This window comes from Passer montanus, unplaced genomic scaffold, assembly GCF_014805655.1.
Source record: "Passer montanus isolate IOZ18808 unplaced genomic scaffold, ASM1480565v1 scaffold177, whole genome shotgun sequence".
Taxonomy (NCBI): domain Eukaryota; kingdom Metazoa; phylum Chordata; class Aves; order Passeriformes; family Passeridae; genus Passer; species Passer montanus.
The window spans coordinates 17576-38136 of record NW_024365048.1 but is presented as its reverse complement, the minus strand read 5'-3'; the positions used below and the strand labels follow the sequence as shown (position 1 = coordinate 38136).

Genomic DNA, 20561 nt, shown 5'->3' with positions numbered 1-20561 from the left:
CTTCTCTCTTGACTGCAAGATAGTATGACTCTGAACTGTTTAAGTTCTCCTGTGATTCTAACAAGCCCTCTAGTGTATTTAACTAGTCACATTTTCATGGCATCCTATTCATAGCCTCTGAATAAGGAGGTTTTCTCTTCTATTTGATCTGTCCATTTAACATGGCAAAGAATCTGTGTGCATGCCCAAAGTGAAAGCACTAGACAAAGCACCTGGAGCAAAGTGCTTGGCTTTTTCCAAATTACTATTTTTAAGTTTCTTTCCATCCTCTAAAACAGATTACAAAAGAAAAGCACTCACAAATCCTCCCCAGACAGCTTGGATCAACAGCCCACCAGTAAGTCAACATGTGAAGACTGCACTGTAAAGAGTTGGAGGGCAGAAACAGTTTCTGGAGAACCATTAAAGGAGATCTGCTCTTAAAAAGTCTGCTGTCATAATGAAACAACCACTTTAAGTCACAGGAGGTTAAAAAGAGACAACTCTTCGAGGCTTCTAAACTAAATTAAAGTTTTTGTATCTGTAAATGCATACCATAGACTAAGGCATATCTCAGCAGATTAACAAATCAATGGATGGAATCATCTAAATAACTCCCTTCCCACCTTGACATGATTTCTCTTCCATCTTCACTACCTCAAAGGGACTAACTACAGTATCATAACCTTTCAGTGACCACCCAAGCAGAGAAGGTGAGAAGTCACGTGTCTGTCAGTCTATGCCTCACTGCTCCAGCAGATAAAGATCCTGGAGCTTTCCCAATGAAGTTACGCTAGGCTCTACCACACAAACAAACCAATAACCCCACAAGAACCTTTTAACTGTTAGATGCCTTAACCTGGGTTTGGGTAACTGTATGACTTGGCTAAAGCCATGGGTCAGGTGCACAAATGGTAGGAATAGCTGTCCAAGTGTAAAAACTTAGATGTAAACTATTTAGCTGGATTCTTTTTATAATGAAGACATTGAAATGGACAATTCCAGGGTTGTTTTCATTGACCCATTTTCAACATTCACTTTGTTGCAGGTGAGTCATATGCTAAAGAACCTGTTTTTTCCACTGTCTATAAAGGAGCAGTAGAAAACAGTTCAAATGCTTATATGTGCCCTTGAAAAGCCTACATGTGTTGGTGTGTGTGCATTCCCACTGATCTACCAGCTCACAGCTTGCAGGCAGTTGGAAGGTGAATGAATGACTCAAAATGCTTCTCCGTTTCCAAATATCAACTTTTACCTTAATACTTCATAGTAATATACAAACCCTCTGACAGAGAGGAATGTATTAGATAAAACACAGCATTAATCTTCCCCCATGGACAGAATGGGCCAGCAGAACAGGCTGCAGAGAGCCAGACCTTGCTCTAAGCTAACTATCATTTCCACAGCAAATCCTCAGTACAGATACACAGAGGCTGCATCTCCCTCCCCATGCTGAACATAAGGCCAAGTAGCAGGTTCCTAATCCTGCATTCTTCCCAACAACATCCTGACTGCACTTGCACCTGCAGCTGGACATGCTGGAGCAGCACAAGGACAGTGCCCACCTGTCTTCACTCACGGAGCACACAGTTCCCCAGTCAGTCAGCCAGGTGCCCATCAGGACAGTGGAAATGGTTTGGAAGGCATCTTATATAATGACAGCTGAGCCTTTGGAATTTTATTTCCAGAGACCCATAGTTCTGCTGAAAAACTAACTCACAACAGGTAGAAAATAGCACAAATGTGGACCAGATGGATGAAGGACACAAGTAATGCACACAGCTGGCAAAGGGAAACACAGTCTGTTACTAACACAGTACAAGCTGTATTTGGAAGCTATTTCTGTCTTTCACCAATAATCCAGTTAATAATAACCTTTAAAGAGGATTGGTAAAAAAGACCATGACAGCTTAGCTGTTTTAAGGCCAGTCCTTGACCTATTTTATTTCAGCTGCTTAATCATTACCTGTTTTGCATCTTCTGCGACCATCACAGCTTCCTGCTGAGACTCCTGGAGAACAAGTTGCAAATGTGGTATTTCTGAAACATTCAAACACAAAAAATTATATGAAACTTAAGACTTTGCTTTAGACAGCAACAGGATATTCTTCCAGGAGCTTTTGAGAAAGGACACATGGCTGTTAATAACGCTTATGTAGTGGAGATATGTACCATCATGGGATAATGTGGGTTTGGTATTTTTTACAGGCAACCACACAACCAACATGCTCTTTTAAGCAGCTTTTAGAAAGAACAATTGTTGTCATACAGACATACTGAAAGACAGGTAATAGAGATTCAAGTTTTAAGGAACATTTTTATAAAGGGGAAGAAAGGAAAAACTATTGTAGCAAAGCATTTCAAATTTCATCTGGAAAAAATAAAATGAGAAATTGTTATAAATCTACAAGAAAAATACATTTAAATTCATCTCAGTTCTAATTAATGTATTAGGTGATGCCTCAGCTTTTTAGCAGAGGAGCCAGTAAAGCAATGAATATTGTGTCTTCCCCAACTTAGAAGCATTAAAAAACAGGCCCCATTTTTGTGGATATGTTAACTAGCAATAATGATATGAAAAATAGGTTAATATATAAGCAAAATAAAACTGAAGACCAAGTTAAACAGTTCTCTAAGGGGTACGAATTTCTGTACTTTTCACTTCTGAGCATACAGTGAGGACACACATACCATCAACATACAGTACAAAGTTTTCTTCTGTTCTCCTTTAAACACTTTTCGACATACAATTGATCATATAAACTGTATTTGCTAAGTACTATGGAAGCTGAGCAAGCTCAAATGAATGTTTTGTGAATTCTAACAATTGGAAGGTAGTCTGTGTTTTCTGTAATAATGGCTTTCCTTCATGGATCCATACTCTACTGTAGTCTTGCCATCAAGTGAACTATGGACAGCCTCACACAATGTTCCCTTACGCAGCAGGAGAAGAGACCTTCAACCACTCCAAGAGCTGCCTCAAGAAAAGTTCAAGGAATCCATACAGATGTAAAGAGAGTTACAGATATTCTGGTCTAATGCACTGCTAAGCCCATGGAAATTAAGGCTGTACAAGGATTTAAAAAATCTTTGTATTTCAAACAGCAGCTTGAAATTTGAAGGGATTTGTTGAGGCCTGCTTGAAAAGCTCCAGAAATTACAAAATATAAGGTAACTATAAATCCTCATTTCATTCTACCCAAGTTAGGAATGGATTATGGTGGCAGTTTTAGGCATCCCACTTTAATTAAGACTAACAAATTCACAACACAAAAAGGAGTAACAAAGTACTTAGAACCTATATAGCAGCCTTAAAAGATTTTTAACGTTTCATTTAATATTTTGGTAGTTTTAAAAAAGAAACTACATCTCTCAGCGTTTTAAGATTAAAAAAAAAAGTAAACAAGCGTTCAACACACCCACTGGAAACAGAATTACAACAACAACAACAACACAAGCTTGTTTTGAAGTAAACATGCGGCTAAACATGCATTGGGAAAGATGCTTTAAGTAACAAGACAGTGCAGCTCTGAGTCACCACATTTTTTGGGTGGAATTCCTTTCAGTACAGGGAGGGAGGAGCTGCTTTTTAAGAAAGCTGACTGAAGTTTTCCAGGTGCATTTTGGATGTACTCAACTGTAGCTTGGGGTACGGTAACAGATTGAAACCTGGATTTCTGTGAGGCCTTTGATATGGTCTTCCCAACACCCTTGCTACTAAATTGCTGATATAGGTTTGACAGGTGGGCTGTTAGGTGGGGTAAGGAACTGGCTGTGTGCAAAGAGCTGCAGTCAATGGCTCAACATCCAAGTGGGAACCAGGATCCACAGAAATCCATACTGGGACTGGCACTGTTTAGTGTCCTGCCTGCTGACAGACAGCTGGGGGGAGTGCATCCATGGCACACCTGCGGGTGACCCAGGCTGAGCAGCTGATTTTGCTGGGGGGATGTGATGCCATCCAGAGGGACCTGGACAAGCTTGAGGAATGCAGCCATGCAGCCCTTGTGCACAGCAAGGTTTAGTAAGGCCAAGTGAAAGGCCCTGCACCTGGGCTGGGGTAATCCCCAGTACCAGCAGAGACTGTGGGGTGAATGGATTGAAGACAGGCTACAGAGGAAGACTCTGGGATTCTAGTAAACTAAAAATTGGGCAGGAGCTGGCAATGTGTGCCTGCAGCCCAGAAAGTCAATCATACCCTGGGCTGCACCAAAAGAGGTGTGGGCAGCAGGATGAAGGAGATAATTCTCACCCTCTTCCCTGCTTTTGTGAGACCTCACTCAGAGCACTGTGTCCAGTTCTGGGGTTCCCCTGTGCAAAACAGATCTGGAGTGAGTCCAGAAGAAACCAAAAAAATGATCAGAGGGCTGGAACATATCTCCCATGAAGAAAGGCTGAGAGAGTCATCGTTATTCAGCCTGGAGAAGAAAGGCTTCAGAGAGACCTTATTGCAGCCTTTCAAGAGGGCTGCTTCACCCTGGATTGCCCAGAGAAGCTGTCAGCTGCCCCATCATTGGACATGTTCAAGGTCAAGTTGGATGGGGCTCTGAGCAACCTGACCTGCTAAAGGATGTCCCTGCTCAGGGCAGGGGGATGGACCAGATGATCTTGATGAGTTCCTTCCAACTCAAACCATGCTGTGATTCTAAACAATGTCTTGAAGTTCATGAAAGACCTGCATCTCTGAGATCTTGGAACAAAAAAAGAGAAAGATGATGTTCTAGGACTGTAGGACTCTGGTTAATTGGTGATTGTTCCCTATCTTTGAATGACAGGAAGAAAAATGAATCTATTTCTCAAAAATCAAGACAGCCTACTGTCATAGTTCACCATACCCTGAAGTAAACACGTGAGGGAATCCACTCCTTTATAGTAAAATTCCAACAGAACTGTGATATTGCTGCTAGGAGTCTACATGACCAGACACTCAAAACCAATGTAACTGTCTGGGGTTTTTTTTATCTGTGGCATATATATAGGTCCCTTACTGTTTCAGCAAAAGCTATCAAAAATATCCCTCCCAGAAGTACAACTTGTAGATTGTCATAGTTTTGTACTAGGGAAAAGTACACTTCAGCTCTATCTTGTTTTGTAGAAACTAATTCTAGAATGATTCTTAAGTATATTAAGAATATTAAAATAGGTAAAGTAATCATACAACCTTCTGTCTTCTGTCTTTCCAAGTTTTCCGTGGGTAGGAATGAAGTCTCATTCTGGTCTTCCTGATCTACTATTTTTTCTGGTGAAGCTGATTCATCCTGTTTAAATAGGATGGAGAAGAGAAAGACAAATTTTAATACAATTTATAAAAACATATTAGTCTTCGATCATTTGGTTAACTTTTTTTAAAAAAATCAATTGGCAACTTTCAAATTACTCGAATTGACTTCTTTCCAGGCTTCTGTAGTCATAACATGCCTGCCCATCAACTGACAGAACTAACAAAAGCCTTTCTCAAGCAATGCATGATAGAAAAAGGAATTCTAGACATTTAATTTGGCTTCAGTTCCTAAATATACCAGAAAAATTAATGAGAATAATTTGAAAACATCAAACCTGCTGCTTCACTTCAGAGAGCTGCACTTGTGGCTGGGATTTCAGCTCGTCCTGACAGCAGACAAATTCTTCAAATTTCTGTAGAAGTTCATCTGACAGAGGGGGAAAAGGGCGAGTTAAGGTCTGTTCTTGTCTTTTTTGACACACTATGTCCATTTTACGCACATGCACAATAGTTTATGAAATCTCTTCTCTCTTAGTCACTGTTTCAGCATTAGGCCATAAAGAAGCTGGAAGAAAATCAATTTGAAATAAGAGTTTGATGCAAGATCCATGTTGTTATTTTTAACACAGGTCTATGGGGAAAATGGTACAGTTTGCTTTTCTTGGTTGTTTTACTTATAATTTCAGTAGAAATTCAGACTATGAAGAACAAGACACATCTAAAAGGGACTTACATAAGTTGATGGAAAAAAATCAAACAAATCAATAAAATCAACTAAAAAAATACATCCATCTCAAGAAATCCATAAGCCCCAAAAGACAAAAGGCTGGGACAGTACACAAGCAAAGCACCATATATGCTGCCCCACACTTCTGCTTTTCTTGCAGCTGCCAAAGACAGAATGGTGGGATCCAACTAGCCCCCCTTATCTTGAGACAGCACCACCATCCTGTGTCCCTGTGCAATTAGGAATTGTTACATCAAGCCATTCTTATGAACTGTTATAAAAGCAAAGCCGAAGAGAAGGCAACCCAGTGACACTCAGGCTCCTGAGGACCTGCTCCACCTATCTGCTGTGCCTGCTCACCCCGTGGTCCGTGTGCTGCAGCTCCATGTCCCACAGATGGCACTGGGAGCTGGCCAACGTCCTGCTCCAGCTGCTCCTTCTCAGCCCCACGGAGAGCACAGCCACATCGCAGCTCTTCTTCAGCCACCGTGAGACGACCGAGCAGATGGTTTTTCTCTTCCACCTCCAGTCTATGCTCCTGTTCCAGGCCTTTATACTTCACCTCTAGCTCAGCTTGTGCTCTTCTTGCCTCCTCCAGCTGTTCTGAGAGACACTGCACCTCCTCCTGCAAGCGATGGGAAGACAGCTTCCTCTCTGCTAGCTCCAGCTCCATCTTCTCCCTGAGATCCTGAGACCCTCGTCTCTCTGCATCTAACACATCCCTCATGGAGCTTAGTTCCACTTCCATCTTCTGGCACCGATCTAGGAGCGTCTGTAAAATGATACAGAAATTAATTTCTCTCTGAACTAGTTATATACATTGACAAAGCAAAGTACCTGAATTATATTCTAAGGTTTTCATTAAATCCTTTTAAAATACCTGAGTAGCAGAAGGGAGGAAACAAACACGTCAGAAATTTCAATTTGTTAGAAAGAATCTGACCCACAATTTGGAGATTGCAAGAAAGCAATGCTGGGAGAAACAACTCCTCATTGCTGTGGTAAAGAAAAGGTAAGTCTTGATTTAGAGGAGGGGAATTTAGAGAAAATAAGCAATAGAACAGTGGTCAGGAGCTCTCTTTTAGAAGAAAGCAAACTTCCTAAAAAAGGGAGGAAGAGCTACAAAAAATGAGGGAGAACTCAACAATTACAGAATAGAATTAAAAAAAAAACCAAAACAGCAAAAGGGGAATGCTGAAATATGAATCTGGAGATAACAGAGGGCTCCACTCAGTACCTACCGCCTTAAGAAAGATCTCAGAAGCCTCTGGTCAACACTGACAGACCAAGAGACAGGAACAAACCTTACACTTGCCCAAACTCCTGTTGTCAAACTTCCTCCTACTGGAGCTGTGGATGGTCAGCACAGCTAATTTCAGGAGGAATCTGATGAGGAGCTCCTTTTACTTTATGGGTAGGCTTCAGCCACATGGCCTCAAGTTTGTACCTACACCAGGTCTCCTTCAGACCACAGAATGTATGAGGGAAGTCAAAGACACCAAGGAGAAGCCAAGGGAGCTTCTCCAACCAGCCAAGCAAACCACCATCTCATGAAGATATCCATGTCAGTACCCCATGATACACCCTGGTGAGTAATGCAGCCAGTAGTGAGTACGAGTCAGCTCACTGAGGTTCTTTACCTCTTTCTCTGTAGGAAGAGGATCCACCATTGTGGTCCTGGCTGGGACACAGAGCAAAAGAAAATACGTGGGGCACAAGTATGTAAAAACTATCAAAATGAGGTTCAGCATTAGACTGGCTGGTGATCATGCAGCCAATGACCGATTCAGTGTAAGTCTCTTCTAAAGGGATTGAGAATTTTCAGAAGTTCAGATATTGGAAAAACAAAAAATACACTCATCCTCTATCTGCAAACCAACCTTTTAAGAGGTTGTGTTCTTAATCTTATTTCAAGGAGCCTGTGTCCATATAGTCATATATGCACAGACTTGATCTCATTGTCTTCACACTCCAAACTGATGAAGCAAGAGCCAATCCCACTCCACAAGTTGTGCCACCATATATGCAAGTTCTCAGCAAGACATACCAAAGAATAACTGTTTCTGCTCTGATCTGGCCTGGACACTGCAGTCCAGAAACACTGAGGCTTCAGCAGCACTGTATTAGGCATTTCTGCTTTTGGCAAAGGTTTGTGTATTTGGCTTTGAAAGTACAGTCAGCAGCATGGGTATGGAAAGATGTAGACCCTGTTCACCTGCCCTGGATCATTAGAGCTGGCAACCACAGCACCCACTGTCTGGCTGTAGCTGCTGTGAGCTGTGCACACGGACCTGCAGCTCTAATGCCTGACCCAGGGAGGGCAGCCCTAGCTGATTTCATGATGGAAAGCTGGTTCCAAAAAAAACCTGATCTGGTAACTTCTGAACCACTGACAAAGGCCCTATCCACCAGACACGCGCACACGCGCACACACAGAGAGTAAAGCAATTAAAAGCACGATCAGATACCTGGTTTTGTTTTTCAGCAGTGTGTAACTCCTGCTGCAGCAGTTCTACCACCTGAGTTCGTCCTAACAGAGCTGCTTCCTGCTCCTCGAGCTTTCTCTGAAGTGTGTGCAGGTTCTGTGAGAGAGACAAGGCCATTCCAGCACTGGAGAGACCAGTGTAAACTTAGATTCCCATGTTTCATCCATATGCCTTTGCTCTTTTTTTTTTTTTTTCCCACAGCTACTTTCATAGCCTGAATTAACTAATTTTTGTTGACACCTATTCCAGAGCCCTGGTGCAGTAGGAGGAGCTTACTTTGCTTCATGAACAGGGAACTGGAGCACAATATTGTAACACTTTTTTCAGCTGTTCTTTCTCTTTGACTGATAGCAAACCAGCAGACTGAAACTAAGGACTCAAAGCCCCAGCTAGCAATCCAAAAAACTCCAAACAATCACAGCATCTTTCTTCTTATCCCTTCTGAGATACTTTAACGAGAACTGTTCTTTCAGAATGTCTTCTGTTTTCCTTCCTCCTCCCATTATTATACCAAATATACCTGTTGCATCTCTACTTCCGTATCTGACTGGACCACCATCTTGAGCAATTCAGCTTGATGCTGGTGCACATGCTCTTCCAGGAGAGCTTCCTTCTCTCGAATCACTTCCTGCAGGGAACTCAGCTGAAAACATAAGCCACAAAATAAAAACAAACCAACAAGGTCATGAAGCTGACAGACACATAGGCTTGCTTTGAACATGCACCACCATATTGTGTGTGTGATGGAGTTTTCAGCTGGACAATCCTACACATCATCTTGGTCAAACAGTATTTTTACTTGGTGCGTTTATCCTACTATTATGTGTATAACAACTGATAAGATTTCAGAACCCAGAAAGTAAAATGCATAGAATTTAATCTACAAATACGCAGAATAATAAAATAAATTATTACTATATAATTAACAGTTCCTAAAACCTCTGGGCTTTTAACTGTATAGGATGCAGCCCAATTCACAGTTCAAAAGCCAAACCTGCAATTTAGAGTATTAAAAAAAAAAACTTTCCACAAATAACTACAACATAGCATTAACGCTGTGACATCCTGTGATAAGCAGCTGCCCTGCACACCCACAGCAGAACGCAGAGAGGTGATGGCAGGTAGGGAAGAACCCAAACTCTGACTCAGAGGAAGGGACACCCTATCCAGGCCTTTCCAGGGACTGTTTTCCCCCTCCTTAGAGAGCCATCAGTCCTGCTGTCCAAGGGTGAAACCCATCTCTTACCTGCAGAGCACCTTTTGCACCAAGGGTGGTTATTGCCTGGGGCAGAGGAAGGGCAGGAAAAGATCATTTGGGGATTGTGAAAAATTTAGGTAATGTTTGAAGGAGGAGCCAAAGGCAGTGAAATGGATGGACCTAGGTGATTTGAGGAGGCACAAGACTAACAAAATTGAGGTAAGGGAATTGAAGACCAGCTGTGTAAGCATTGTTCTATTCGATTATACTAGTCTAAGCAGTGAGGTGGGAAACACAGACCGATTAATAGAAAAAAAATTCTGTACCTGTGTTGAATACTTGATTTCAGCATCTTTTAGATTCACTTTGGCTACAGCCAGCTGTTTCTTCAGGTCCTGAACAGTCTCCTCTTGCTCCCTGAGCTGCTTTTTCAGTACTTCCACTTCCTCTCTGTGCCCTTCACTTGTATTTTCATATTTCTGACACTGCAAGAGAAAAAAAGTGGAAAGAAAAGAAACAGAAGAAAGTAAACTTATCAGTATTATTGGTTAATAAATAAGTTTTAAAAAATACACTATAATGCTACTTTACTCTTTACTCCTAATCAGATGACTATTTTTACTACATTGCTTCATTTCTTAACTTTACATTTGTTTCTTTAAATGAAGTTGTCCTACATTAAGTAACTATTTTCCCTATTTCTGTGTAGAGATGCACAAGATGCTTTTAACTCAGAAGTGTCAAAGCACTTGGCAGGGCTAACAGTCCATGACTACTCACTATATAATCTAAGGCAAATTAGATTATGAAATACATTAGTTGTTATATGACTAACCTGATTTTTGAGGCTTTTTAACATCACAAATTTCTCTAATACCAGAAATAAAAACATTTTAAAATTAATTACAGAAGAATATTCTCCATGTGACAAAGGGGTAGACATTCTAGACTACAGAAAATGCCTATGGAAATCTCTTCAGACTACACAATTTTAGCAATGAACTTATTAGATACAAGCAAAGAAGGAAACAGGCACACAATTATCAGTTCTACTCTGCTCTGAAGTATTAAATCCTTTGTTTACAACCAAGAAATACAAACAACAGCTCACATAAAATGTGCTTACACTGTGTCTACTCAGACAACCCAGCACACTACACCTGCACTCTTCTCTCTGTCTCTCCACCTGGGTGAGAACAGGTCCCTGAACCCACAGCTCTTCACACCTGGGTGAGGGCAGGTCCCTCACCATCTGTCCCTGAGCAGACAAAACCTGCTGTACATTCTTATCGCAGCACTTCCAGCTACTGTCAGTACACAGTGCTGGGTATTTTGTACTGAATGTATATAAAATACATATTTTCCGTTTTATTTGTGGCAGGTATTGGGTCAAACACCATCAATAACACAGGAATTCTACATTCTATATTTATGTCTTTAAACTCAATCTGAAAATACTATGAAGGCTTTTTAAAGTACTTATACATTAGTGTAATAAGAGTAGGAGGCTACTGTTCCTCAAAAGCTGTTTCACCTACAGAGAATGTAATTGGCAGGAGGCAGAACAGACAGACAAAGAAGCTTCAGTTGCACTTCAATTTAGAAATAGAACAAGAGAGAAAAATAAAGACTAGATATGCAGAAAGCTCTAAGAAGCCAGGATATACATAACTTGTAAGACTGGGGCAGAGGAACTGCTGGGGGGAAGACAGGTGGATTAGTTTGCTTACTTGTAATTGGCTTTCAGGATTGATACAGCTGGATTTTAAAAAGCCTCTTACACTGACCATTACATGGAGTGCCACAAGTAAGGACAGTAGCACAGCCACAAAGAGCTCAAGCTTTTAAATACTATGTTTTTCCAAGATGTATAAGCTCTTCTATCTGAACATAATTTATCTTTACCCACTTCAAAAGCTTGAGAGGAGCCTCAATTGTTCTGTACACAAATACTATCTGAGAGGAGGAGATAAACTGATATTTTTATTCCTCTCAAAATAAGGCACTCTGCTAAAAGCCCAGAAAGTAATAGTACTAGTTAGATATTTAAAATACAGCCTTCCCACAGGGTCCACATCATCGAGAGAAAAAACCCAGTCCTTTGCTAATAATCAATACTTCAGCATAATATGCAACTCTAACCTAGAATTTTCACCTTCAAATGGCAGGGTAACTGTCTAGGAAATACTCCCACTACTCAAGACAGCATCTACTTGGAGAAATAAGTTTGAATAAAGGACTCTGTATCTTCTCAGTAGGTCTAACCTTGCAAGAAATAAGCTAGTGCTTTCTGGGTCCAACACAAAATATTGCAGGTAACTGCCCTAACATAATTTCACTCAAACTATGTTCTAACCCAAACCAAATAAGGCTGTGGTCCATACCATGTCCACTGGAGACTGTCTCAAGCCCTCATTCCTCTAATCAGAAGGCCATTTTTCTTAATGGCTAACTTACATTCATCCATTCATCTGCATTATCCTTTAACAGTTTGCCCTCTTGAAGCTCACCTTCCTCATACAACTGTAGAGAGAAATGACACTTCCTCTCTGATTTTGGTTGACTAAATAACCAAGCTGTTTGAATGTGTCCCAAGTGCAGCTACTAATATGATGGGAGAACAAAAAGCCTCTTGCTGCTCTCAGAACTTATCTTTCCTGATTCCAAATGAGCAGAACATGACAACACTGCACGTAAGGCCTCGCCACTCTCAGTAGAACAGCTAGAATGGTATGTAAAAAAGGTAAGGTCTCTTTTTAAAATCTATATTGCACCAATTAACTGATGATCAGCTTTCTCTCATTTTGCCTTCTTCAACTGATAAATTTGAATTTTGAAGCAAGAACACTGACCACTCCTCAACAGCAAGTCTACACAAAGTCATGTAACAGAACACGGATGTTACACACACATGCTGCAGATAGATAAGCTGAAAAAGAGCCTCAGCACCAGGACAGCAATGTCAAGTAACACAGCTAAACAGCTCCCGTGGCCTTCACTGGTCTCTACAGCCAGGGAATGCTGTTCATGCTTGACCACTCACTGGTTAAATTTTGCTTCGTTTTTCTATTATGTCAGTCCTTGAGATCATCCAATTCTTCATGTATGAAACCAGATCGTGCTTTGCATTGAGAAAGACTCTCAAGTTGGTATTGGGAATTACAGAAGCACATTTCTATGATTTTATGATGCTCTCTATCAAAAACAGCCAGCACAAGTCATAGAACTGATCTTCATTAATAGTCACCTCTCATCTGACAGCTCTCACAAGCACCTTTTATTGTTTCCCATAATATTTTAATATTTTTTTCAATATCTGAAATAACCTTTATGTTCTCTGGCTTAATGAACATCATCTGATGTCTGGAAACCATTCTGGACTTCTGTCCCATTTCTCTTCCATAATATGACCAACTTTTTAAAGAAAGCATTATTCTGCTGATCACATGTCAAGTTTTCAAAAATTACCAGCTCCAGTGAGAGCTTCTAGTTAGTAGCTAACAGTCTCTTTAAAGTCTTCATGGAGGATGTTTTCCCCCCAGTTTTACCTAGCGTTACACAATTATGGTTTTTCAATCATAAAACTTTATGATGGCTTAGGAAGCTACACAACTGGAAAAAATTTTTTTTTTTATATTTAAGTTACTGCCTTCCAGTTTCAACGACCTCTTTACCTCTTTGTTTTTGTACTCCAGCCAACCTTTGCTGTACTGACATGACAGGCAACATTTTGAAACTCACAGCTCAGATAGACACAGTTTCTGCAGGAAAGAGTTCAGCTACACTGGATTACCAAAACTATGCAGAGGGAAACCAGCCCATGACCTTGAGGAGATCAAGCTGAGCACTCCAAGGGCATTTGCAGTGCAGGGAAGGTGGACAGACAGGCTTCCTACAGCACAGGCACAGACATCCTTGCTGGAATTACGAATATCCTGCTAATAAGACAGATAGACCCTGCTGGGTCACTGTGAGCTGAAACACCAGGCAGTACCAGATTATCAGTAGAAGCTACATCTTTTAAATAGCCCCCTTCTCCTAATCTTGGGATACTCCAGCTCTTCTGCTAAGGCCTACCTGTGTAGGCAGTGGTGATCCTTTCTCTGTCAGCTCCTCGATGCGTTTGTTCAGAGAGGCAAGTTTGGCTTTGGCTTGAAGTTTAAGTTTCATCAGCTTGGCATCCGCGGCCTCTTGCTCTTTCTGTAACAGAAGGACACAAACTGACTGCCTTGACTCCAGTGCTGCTACCCAAGAAGAACCACTTTGAAAAAGCTACGCAGTTTGTCAGCCTGCCATATTCTGTTTAACTCTGCCTCCCCAGTAACAGCACTATCTAAAACACATCTGCAAACCAAATTTGTTCTGAAACACCACACATACCAACACTGTAGCTTCTACCCCAGCACTTCCTTTCAAGGAACAGAGCACTCAGGGACTTCACCCAGCAGTGAATACAAACTCGGTTTGACTTTCTCTGCTACATGCAGTCCCTCAGAACTATCTCAAGTAACCCCACTCCCACCATACCTTAGGGTGGACAACATGTACCTTTTGGGAATGTGTCCCAATGAAACCACTGGACTAGTGGATGAGCGCAGCACAGGCTTCTCTGTGCAAACACTCTGAAGCGGGGAAAGAACAACCTCACGCAAGATATTAGGACTTATTAGAGCCATTGGGAATCTGCATGGGCCTCAAAGGGCTCTGAGACAAAATGCTGTGTAACTTGGATGTAACTTAGATGTAACTCTAGTCTAAATTAACCCAAGCAAACTAAGAGAACATATTCTACATCTCTTAGGGTCTATTATTCAAATTCCAATATTTCTCTGGAACTGATGCCATTCATCACGCAGGTATCTCATGTTCAAAAGAAACCAGAGACAGGCTTGCACAGAAGACTGAAGCAGCATTTAACTTTTGGTCCTCAGAGAAAGAAATGGTACCTTGAACACAGTTTCTTTTTCCTGGAGCAGGGCATCCTTTTCTCGAATCAAATCTTTCAGCTGAACAACTAGCTTTTCTGTTTGGGCTAGGCGCTCCAACAGCTCCTCAGGTGCCTCCTCCATGCTTTCTGCTTCTGACTTCAAAGCTTCTACCTGAAACAACAAAATGAGTGCTCTGAAGGAAAAAAAAAACTATTAACAGCCTGCAGAAGAGCATCCACATGATAGCTTCAGCTCCAGTCCTCAGTGCTGCACTCTGCTCCCTGCAGGATTTCATGAAGCCTGTAGAACTATACAGTTAGATGAAACCAGGAGGAAAGTCAGAGAACTTTTAAGCCAACACACAAAAACAAAGAGTACCTTGCTGAACACCACATGAACAAATCTGAAACGAGAGGCACCCTCACATACTATCCACAGTCTCAATACCAAAGGGCAGCACAAAGATGAAGTCTCCCACTGTGACCCAACCGTGCCAAGCTTCCGCTTGTGCTACACACAATCACTAGTACTCTTAAAAGTCTTTCTTCACCCTAATTCTAGTTTGTTTCCTGGGATCACCTTGAGATGTGGAAACTGAGGAGATTACGGTCTGCCCAACAGAAATGCTGACTTAAGAGGCGAGAAGAAAAGCAGACTGGAATGACAGCTCGGTCTAGTGCTCAGCAAGGCAGAAGCAGGAGACAGTTCTCACTGCAGTGTAATGAACCATGCTTCCCAAATTAATTGTGAATAAGATCTGAAAGTCTTTAGATAACACTGTACTTACAGCAATAGATGGTTCAGTAACTGCATCTCCATCCTCCCCAGACAGCTCTTGTAAAACAGTACTTGCTAAACCTGACAAACGGCTCAGCATCTTAAGCCTAAAAGAAAACCAAGAGTCAGAATAGAGTTCCAGAGTCAAAACTGCTATGAAGAATAAGCTCCTTTATGCTGATCTCTAATGTTGCAGCAGTTGGTGACCAGGCTTGTAGGAATTTGTCTCCTTTGCTAAGAGAGAAAAGCCAAAGTAAAGCCTCAGGAAAAAAAGAATGGTCACGTTAACAGGAGCAGCCAGACCCTCTGAATATTAAAGCACAGGATGTGCTGGTGTCAAGACACATGAAGATTCCTTCACTGCTCCACACGTATGATTGAAAAATACACTTTTATGCCAGATGCTAAGTCATTTTCATAGTTCATTCTTGATCTTTCTTAACAATGACATTACAGAACCACAGTCTGTTCAGCTTACTGAAAAGAAAGGGGATTGTTAAATGACATCATTTCTCTATAAGGCCTGTAACATAAAATCAGCTTTCCGATAATAAGTAGTGGAAATAATGGCCTGAGCCTTGATGTTTGCTAAACAGATACAGATGTGTCACATTAGAGAGATGATGAGACCTCTGCATGTCACATACAGGACAGGACCTCAACATAGGGGAATAGCCTGGAGAGGATACAGATGCACTGGCTGCTTCTTAGTACACCTTCTTCCATTTCCTTGAAATTCAGGAGCCAAACTAATCCAGCAAGTGGAAGTGAAGAACCAAAAAACATGCAGCAGTACCAGCCAGCAACATATAACTTGGGGAGAGCAGTAAATTAAATTCTCTATTATTAACTGAGACCTCACTAAATTCACCAAATTCAAATGAGCCTTTGTATAGAGCTGCCAATCAGGAGGATAACAACAGGCTGGATAAACAGATGGATAGAAACATCGTGAAGTTCAGGAAAGGTAGAATGCCTTTCCTATGCCTGGAATGGGAAAAGCATGAGTGGCACAAGCTGAGGAGCAACTGGCTGTACAACTGTGTTGCAGAAGACAAGCTCCAAGTGCTGATGGCCAAGCATGGCACAAGCCACCAGTGTGCTCACAGCCAAGGTCAGGTACACACTCAGCTGTACTGGGAGGACTGTAGGCAGCAGGTCGAGAAAAGCAATTGTTCCTCTCTATTCACACCTGTAAGACTACATTTGAAGTAGAGTGCCCACTTTCAAAACAGTGAAGTACAGCAAGTAGAGCAGAGAGCCCCCAGGATGAGTGGGGTTTGCTGTACAAGGCATGTGGAGAGTATAAGAGCGCTGGGCTTGCTCAGCCATGAGAACAGCAGGTGAGGAGTAGGATACAGTTGCTGTCCTCCCTACAACCACCCATAAGGTAGCTGAAGACAGAGTCACACACCTCTTACAAGGTCCACCTAGGATGGACACAAGGCAGAGGACACAAGTTGCAGCATAGGCAATTTCAATAAGGAAAAAATGCACAGGGAAGAAGTTAAAATACTGTATTAGACTCATAGCAATCTGATCTCATTTTTTATGTTAGACACACTAAGAGCAAAGGATTTGACCAACTGAACTCCCAAATTACTTTAAGAATCACAGAATCATCATTCTAGTGTTGTATAAAAAGAGGTCACCTGTGACATTTGACATCTCTGAGCACAAAGGCCAAAGAACTGTCCATGCCTGTAAGTGGCAAAATAATTTGTACAATTACAGAAGCTCCAGTGTTGAGGTGTGATGTCATGATTTGCCTCAGTTTCCCCTGATTTCTCCCTGAAATTTCTTTCCCTGGGGGGGTGTCAATCACCTCTCCTTTTCCCCACCCTTGATCCCTGCTGGGCACAGTCTGTCAACCCAGAAATTCCAAGAGGAGCATCGAGCAATTGGGAGGTTCAAATGATGTTCTCCATCCCCTGGGGGGCCATTGGCCCACCCAGGTGTCCCTCTCACCTGAGACCTCCTCCCCCTGTGCCTGGTTAGTGGTCCCTGTGTTCCCTCCCCTGCCCCTCTACCCAGGTAAAAGGACAAGCAGACCACGCAGTTGGGGTTCTGTTGGAGAGTTCTGGTAGGAGAGTTCAGTGGAGTTATTGCAAGATTCAGAAGTCATGCCACCAAAATAAGAACTCTGGATTAAAAACTCTCCATCAGGACCCGCTCCTTTCTTCACCTCGCCTCAAAGGTTTCTCCAGCTCAGGGAAGGCCTGAGGAGTGACCCCCTCAGCAGCAAGCTGCAGCCCGCAAGCTCTGGAGCTTGGGGCGTGCCCGGACTTGTCTCCACGTGCCTCAGCTGCACCCACAGATCCTTCCTCTTGGGAGGAAGGACCACAGGTGCCGCTATTTGGTTCAGCAGCCGAGGCCAGACAGACCAAGGCAGTCCCGTCTGTAATATTGGTCAAACGCCAATACTCCAGTATTGCACACTGAAACTAGGCAAACTCACATTAGCTATAAGATCAAGTTTACATTATTAAAATTATCTCCATCAAATGGAATCTTTTAATATGATGTCTCTGCCTCACTAGAAGCAGGTTCCTGAAGCTGGCTACACAGATCCACTCGTTAAGTGACCTCCCTTGTCTTACTAAGCAAATCTTTGGCCTTAGATTGCCACTTAAATGTGTGAAAATACTGACACTGGAAAGAAGCAGCGCATTATTCATCTGTAGAAGTCACCCGATTTGGTAGAAGTAGAAAACATGACAATGCACATTGTCATGCATCAATAGCAGAAAAGAGCATATCAATACTACTAACCTGCTTTGTACTCCAAGGAGCTCATGGGTCTGCTGATTCAATAGTGATGTTTCCAAGGTAGAGCAGTCACACACTGGTCTTTCTTGCCATTCCTTATTATTTCTAGAGTACTCACAGGTTGCATGAACCAAGACTTTTGATGGAGAGAGAAGCAAAAAAGAACAACAAAAAATAAATTATCCAATAATAAAGAAATAAGCCCATCCTTCATCCTACACAGTACATTCCAGAACTGTTAGTCAGTCACTGGCAATACACATGAAAAGTGACAAGTCTGCTCTGTTTGGGAACATGCATTTGCAGACATTCCCTGGTTTCTCACACAGCATAGCATGGGCTTAGTCTCTTCAGCCCAGGGAATAAAACACTCCAGCAGCAGCTAGTGTAGCAAAAAGACATGCAGCAAGAGGCCAGGCCTCACACAGGCTCCTTCAAAGAGCTCAAAGGGATGCAACTCCTCCAGAAGCACAGTCAAAATGCTAGGATTGTTAATGTACTGCAACAACACAGCAGTCACTGAAACAAGTCCTGGTGCTTTGCTCGCTTCTCAGCCAGCCCTGGGCAAGACGTGAGGCATGGAATTCCAGAACAGTACAGCTTTACACCTCCTGCTAGGGAGATTTCTTCTGACAACATCAACTGCTCACCAATGAGGTAATATGAGATACTCATGTGGAGAGCTGGAATGTCTGGAATCCATCATAAGAATAATAAAGTATTTATAGTTTTGTAAACTATCACTCCCACGATGCCCCAGTGAGGAACCAAACCTGCTGTCTTGGCAATGGTGCATTTTAGAAAAGAGCCATCCAAATGCAAGAACGCCTCTTTCTAACTGTCTCCAACACTTGAAGAGGATGGATCTGATCTTCCAACTGAGCATTAGGCCACAGCCTCCTAAAGTCAGAAATCCAAAATATGTGGCTGGGACTGAGAGAACCAATAGATGAATTATTAGAAGTGGTATTAGATATATGAAAAAGAAGCAGAATCTAGGCATGGGCCTCAGCACATAACTGCATGCTACAGGCACTACAATTTCAGGCATGCATACCTGAATTGAGAAAATATTGCTTGGCCTTTGTCCACCTTGGCCACATTAACCTGACACCGCCCTCAAGCTAGTAAGCCCTGCTGGGTTTGGCTCACAGTTGACCTCCTTAAAAATGCAAACAGAGGAACCATCTGCACCTATTTGCACGGATGTGAACATTAACAACCTGAAAGGCAGTCTTAGAGATTCATGTCTTTTGAATTAATTTTTAATTTATATTCTCAGGTCAGCCAAATATGGCAAATGATGTGAATGGGAAACAAACAGTGATTCTACAATTCTGTAAACAGCAACAGGTTTGCTGTCTGTGTAGAAGAAACAGGGAAAACACGGGCCTAGGTGGGTCACTGCTCTAGACAGCATCCCTCAGATCACATCTCTGAAAGCAGCACTGTAGAGAGACGCTGGGGATTGCGGTAGACAACTGACCTAGGCCATCGATGCACCCTTGTGACAGAGGCCAGCAGCAGCATCCTGGGCTGCAGCAGGAGGAAGGTGATCCTTCCTCTCTACCAGGCACTGGGGAGGCCAAGTCTGGAGTAACGTGTCCTCTTCCGGGCACCACAGAACAAGAGGTGGGAACTTGTTGGAAAAAATTCAGTTGAGGACAACATAAATAATAAATAAACACAAATGAATAAATAAAAGGCTCGAGGAGAATCTTATCAAAGAACCACAGACTGGCTGAAGTTAGGGGGTCATCTGGTCTAAGCTCCCTGCTCAAACAGAAGCTGTGCAGGTAGCTCCTGAATATCTCCAAGGATAGAGGCTTCACAACCTCCCGGGACAACCTGTGCCAGTTCTCAGTAAGCCACAGAGTGAATAAGTATTTTCTGATGATCAAGGTAATCAGCTGTGTGTCACGTTCATGCTCGCAACCTCTCATCCTTTCACCAGACACCACGGTAAAGAGCCTGGCTCTGCCTTCTCTGAGCCCTCCCTGAGAACAAAACCAGGAACAAGCATAACATGGCTTTTAAATTGTCCCAAAGCCAACAGCCTGCACAGAACGCAGTGGCTGTCCTGTGCATTAGCCTCAAGGACTTGTGGCAAGAATATCCTGGTGTTATACAATGCCAAACATGAAAGGACAGAGGTTATTCGGTGTTCAACTGCCTCACCCCAATAAAGCAAACAGTGCTCTCAGAGACAAGACTGGTGCTCTCCCAGGCTCACACTGACATATGGATTCCCACCTCTATAATGAACAGCAGGACACAAGGACCCTCGCAGTGCTCAGGATGTGCCAGGATCCTTTACATTGTCTACTTTTGCTCAGCATTCCTGTGCCTAATGAACTTTTGCTGGGGAGACTTTGGAACTACAGATCAGCAGTGATCTGGAGTAGGCTCCTTTTCTCTGAAATACACATCCCTGACGCAAACAGTCGAAGCCCACTGCTAGTCTGCACAGCCTGCA

At 42.4% G+C, this 20561-nt stretch overlaps 1 protein-coding gene across 5 annotated transcripts in view; it reads right to left on the bottom strand.

Annotated features, from left to right (window-relative positions):
* The window catches only part of GOLGB1 (golgin B1), a 39569-nt gene that overhangs the window by 18223 nt on the left and 785 nt on the right, over positions 1-20561 (bottom strand). For 2 of the 5 annotated variants that reach the window (XM_039704557.1, XM_039704562.1), the window contains exons 2-12: positions 18089-18221; positions 15327-15423; positions 14558-14710; positions 13689-13811; positions 9938-10096; positions 8934-9056; positions 8396-8509; positions 6288-6699; positions 5536-5627; positions 5141-5237; positions 1946-2019 (exon numbers count right to left, since the gene is read on the bottom strand). In XM_039704557.1, coding sequence (XP_039560491.1) covers positions 1946-2019; positions 5141-5237; positions 5536-5627; positions 6288-6699; positions 8396-8509; positions 8934-9056; positions 9938-10096; positions 13689-13811; positions 14558-14710; positions 15327-15416 — 1437 coding nt within the window. In that variant the 5' untranslated portion in view covers positions 15417-15423; positions 18089-18221. Of the gene's footprint in view, positions 1-1945; positions 2020-5140; positions 5238-5535; positions 5628-6287; positions 6700-8395; positions 8510-8933; positions 9057-9937; positions 10097-13688; positions 13812-14557; positions 14711-15326; positions 15424-18088; positions 18222-18858; positions 19019-19571; positions 19725-20561 lie in introns of all 5 variants that reach the window. The other 3 variants (XM_039704560.1, XM_039704559.1, XM_039704558.1) reach the window with 3 other exon arrangements.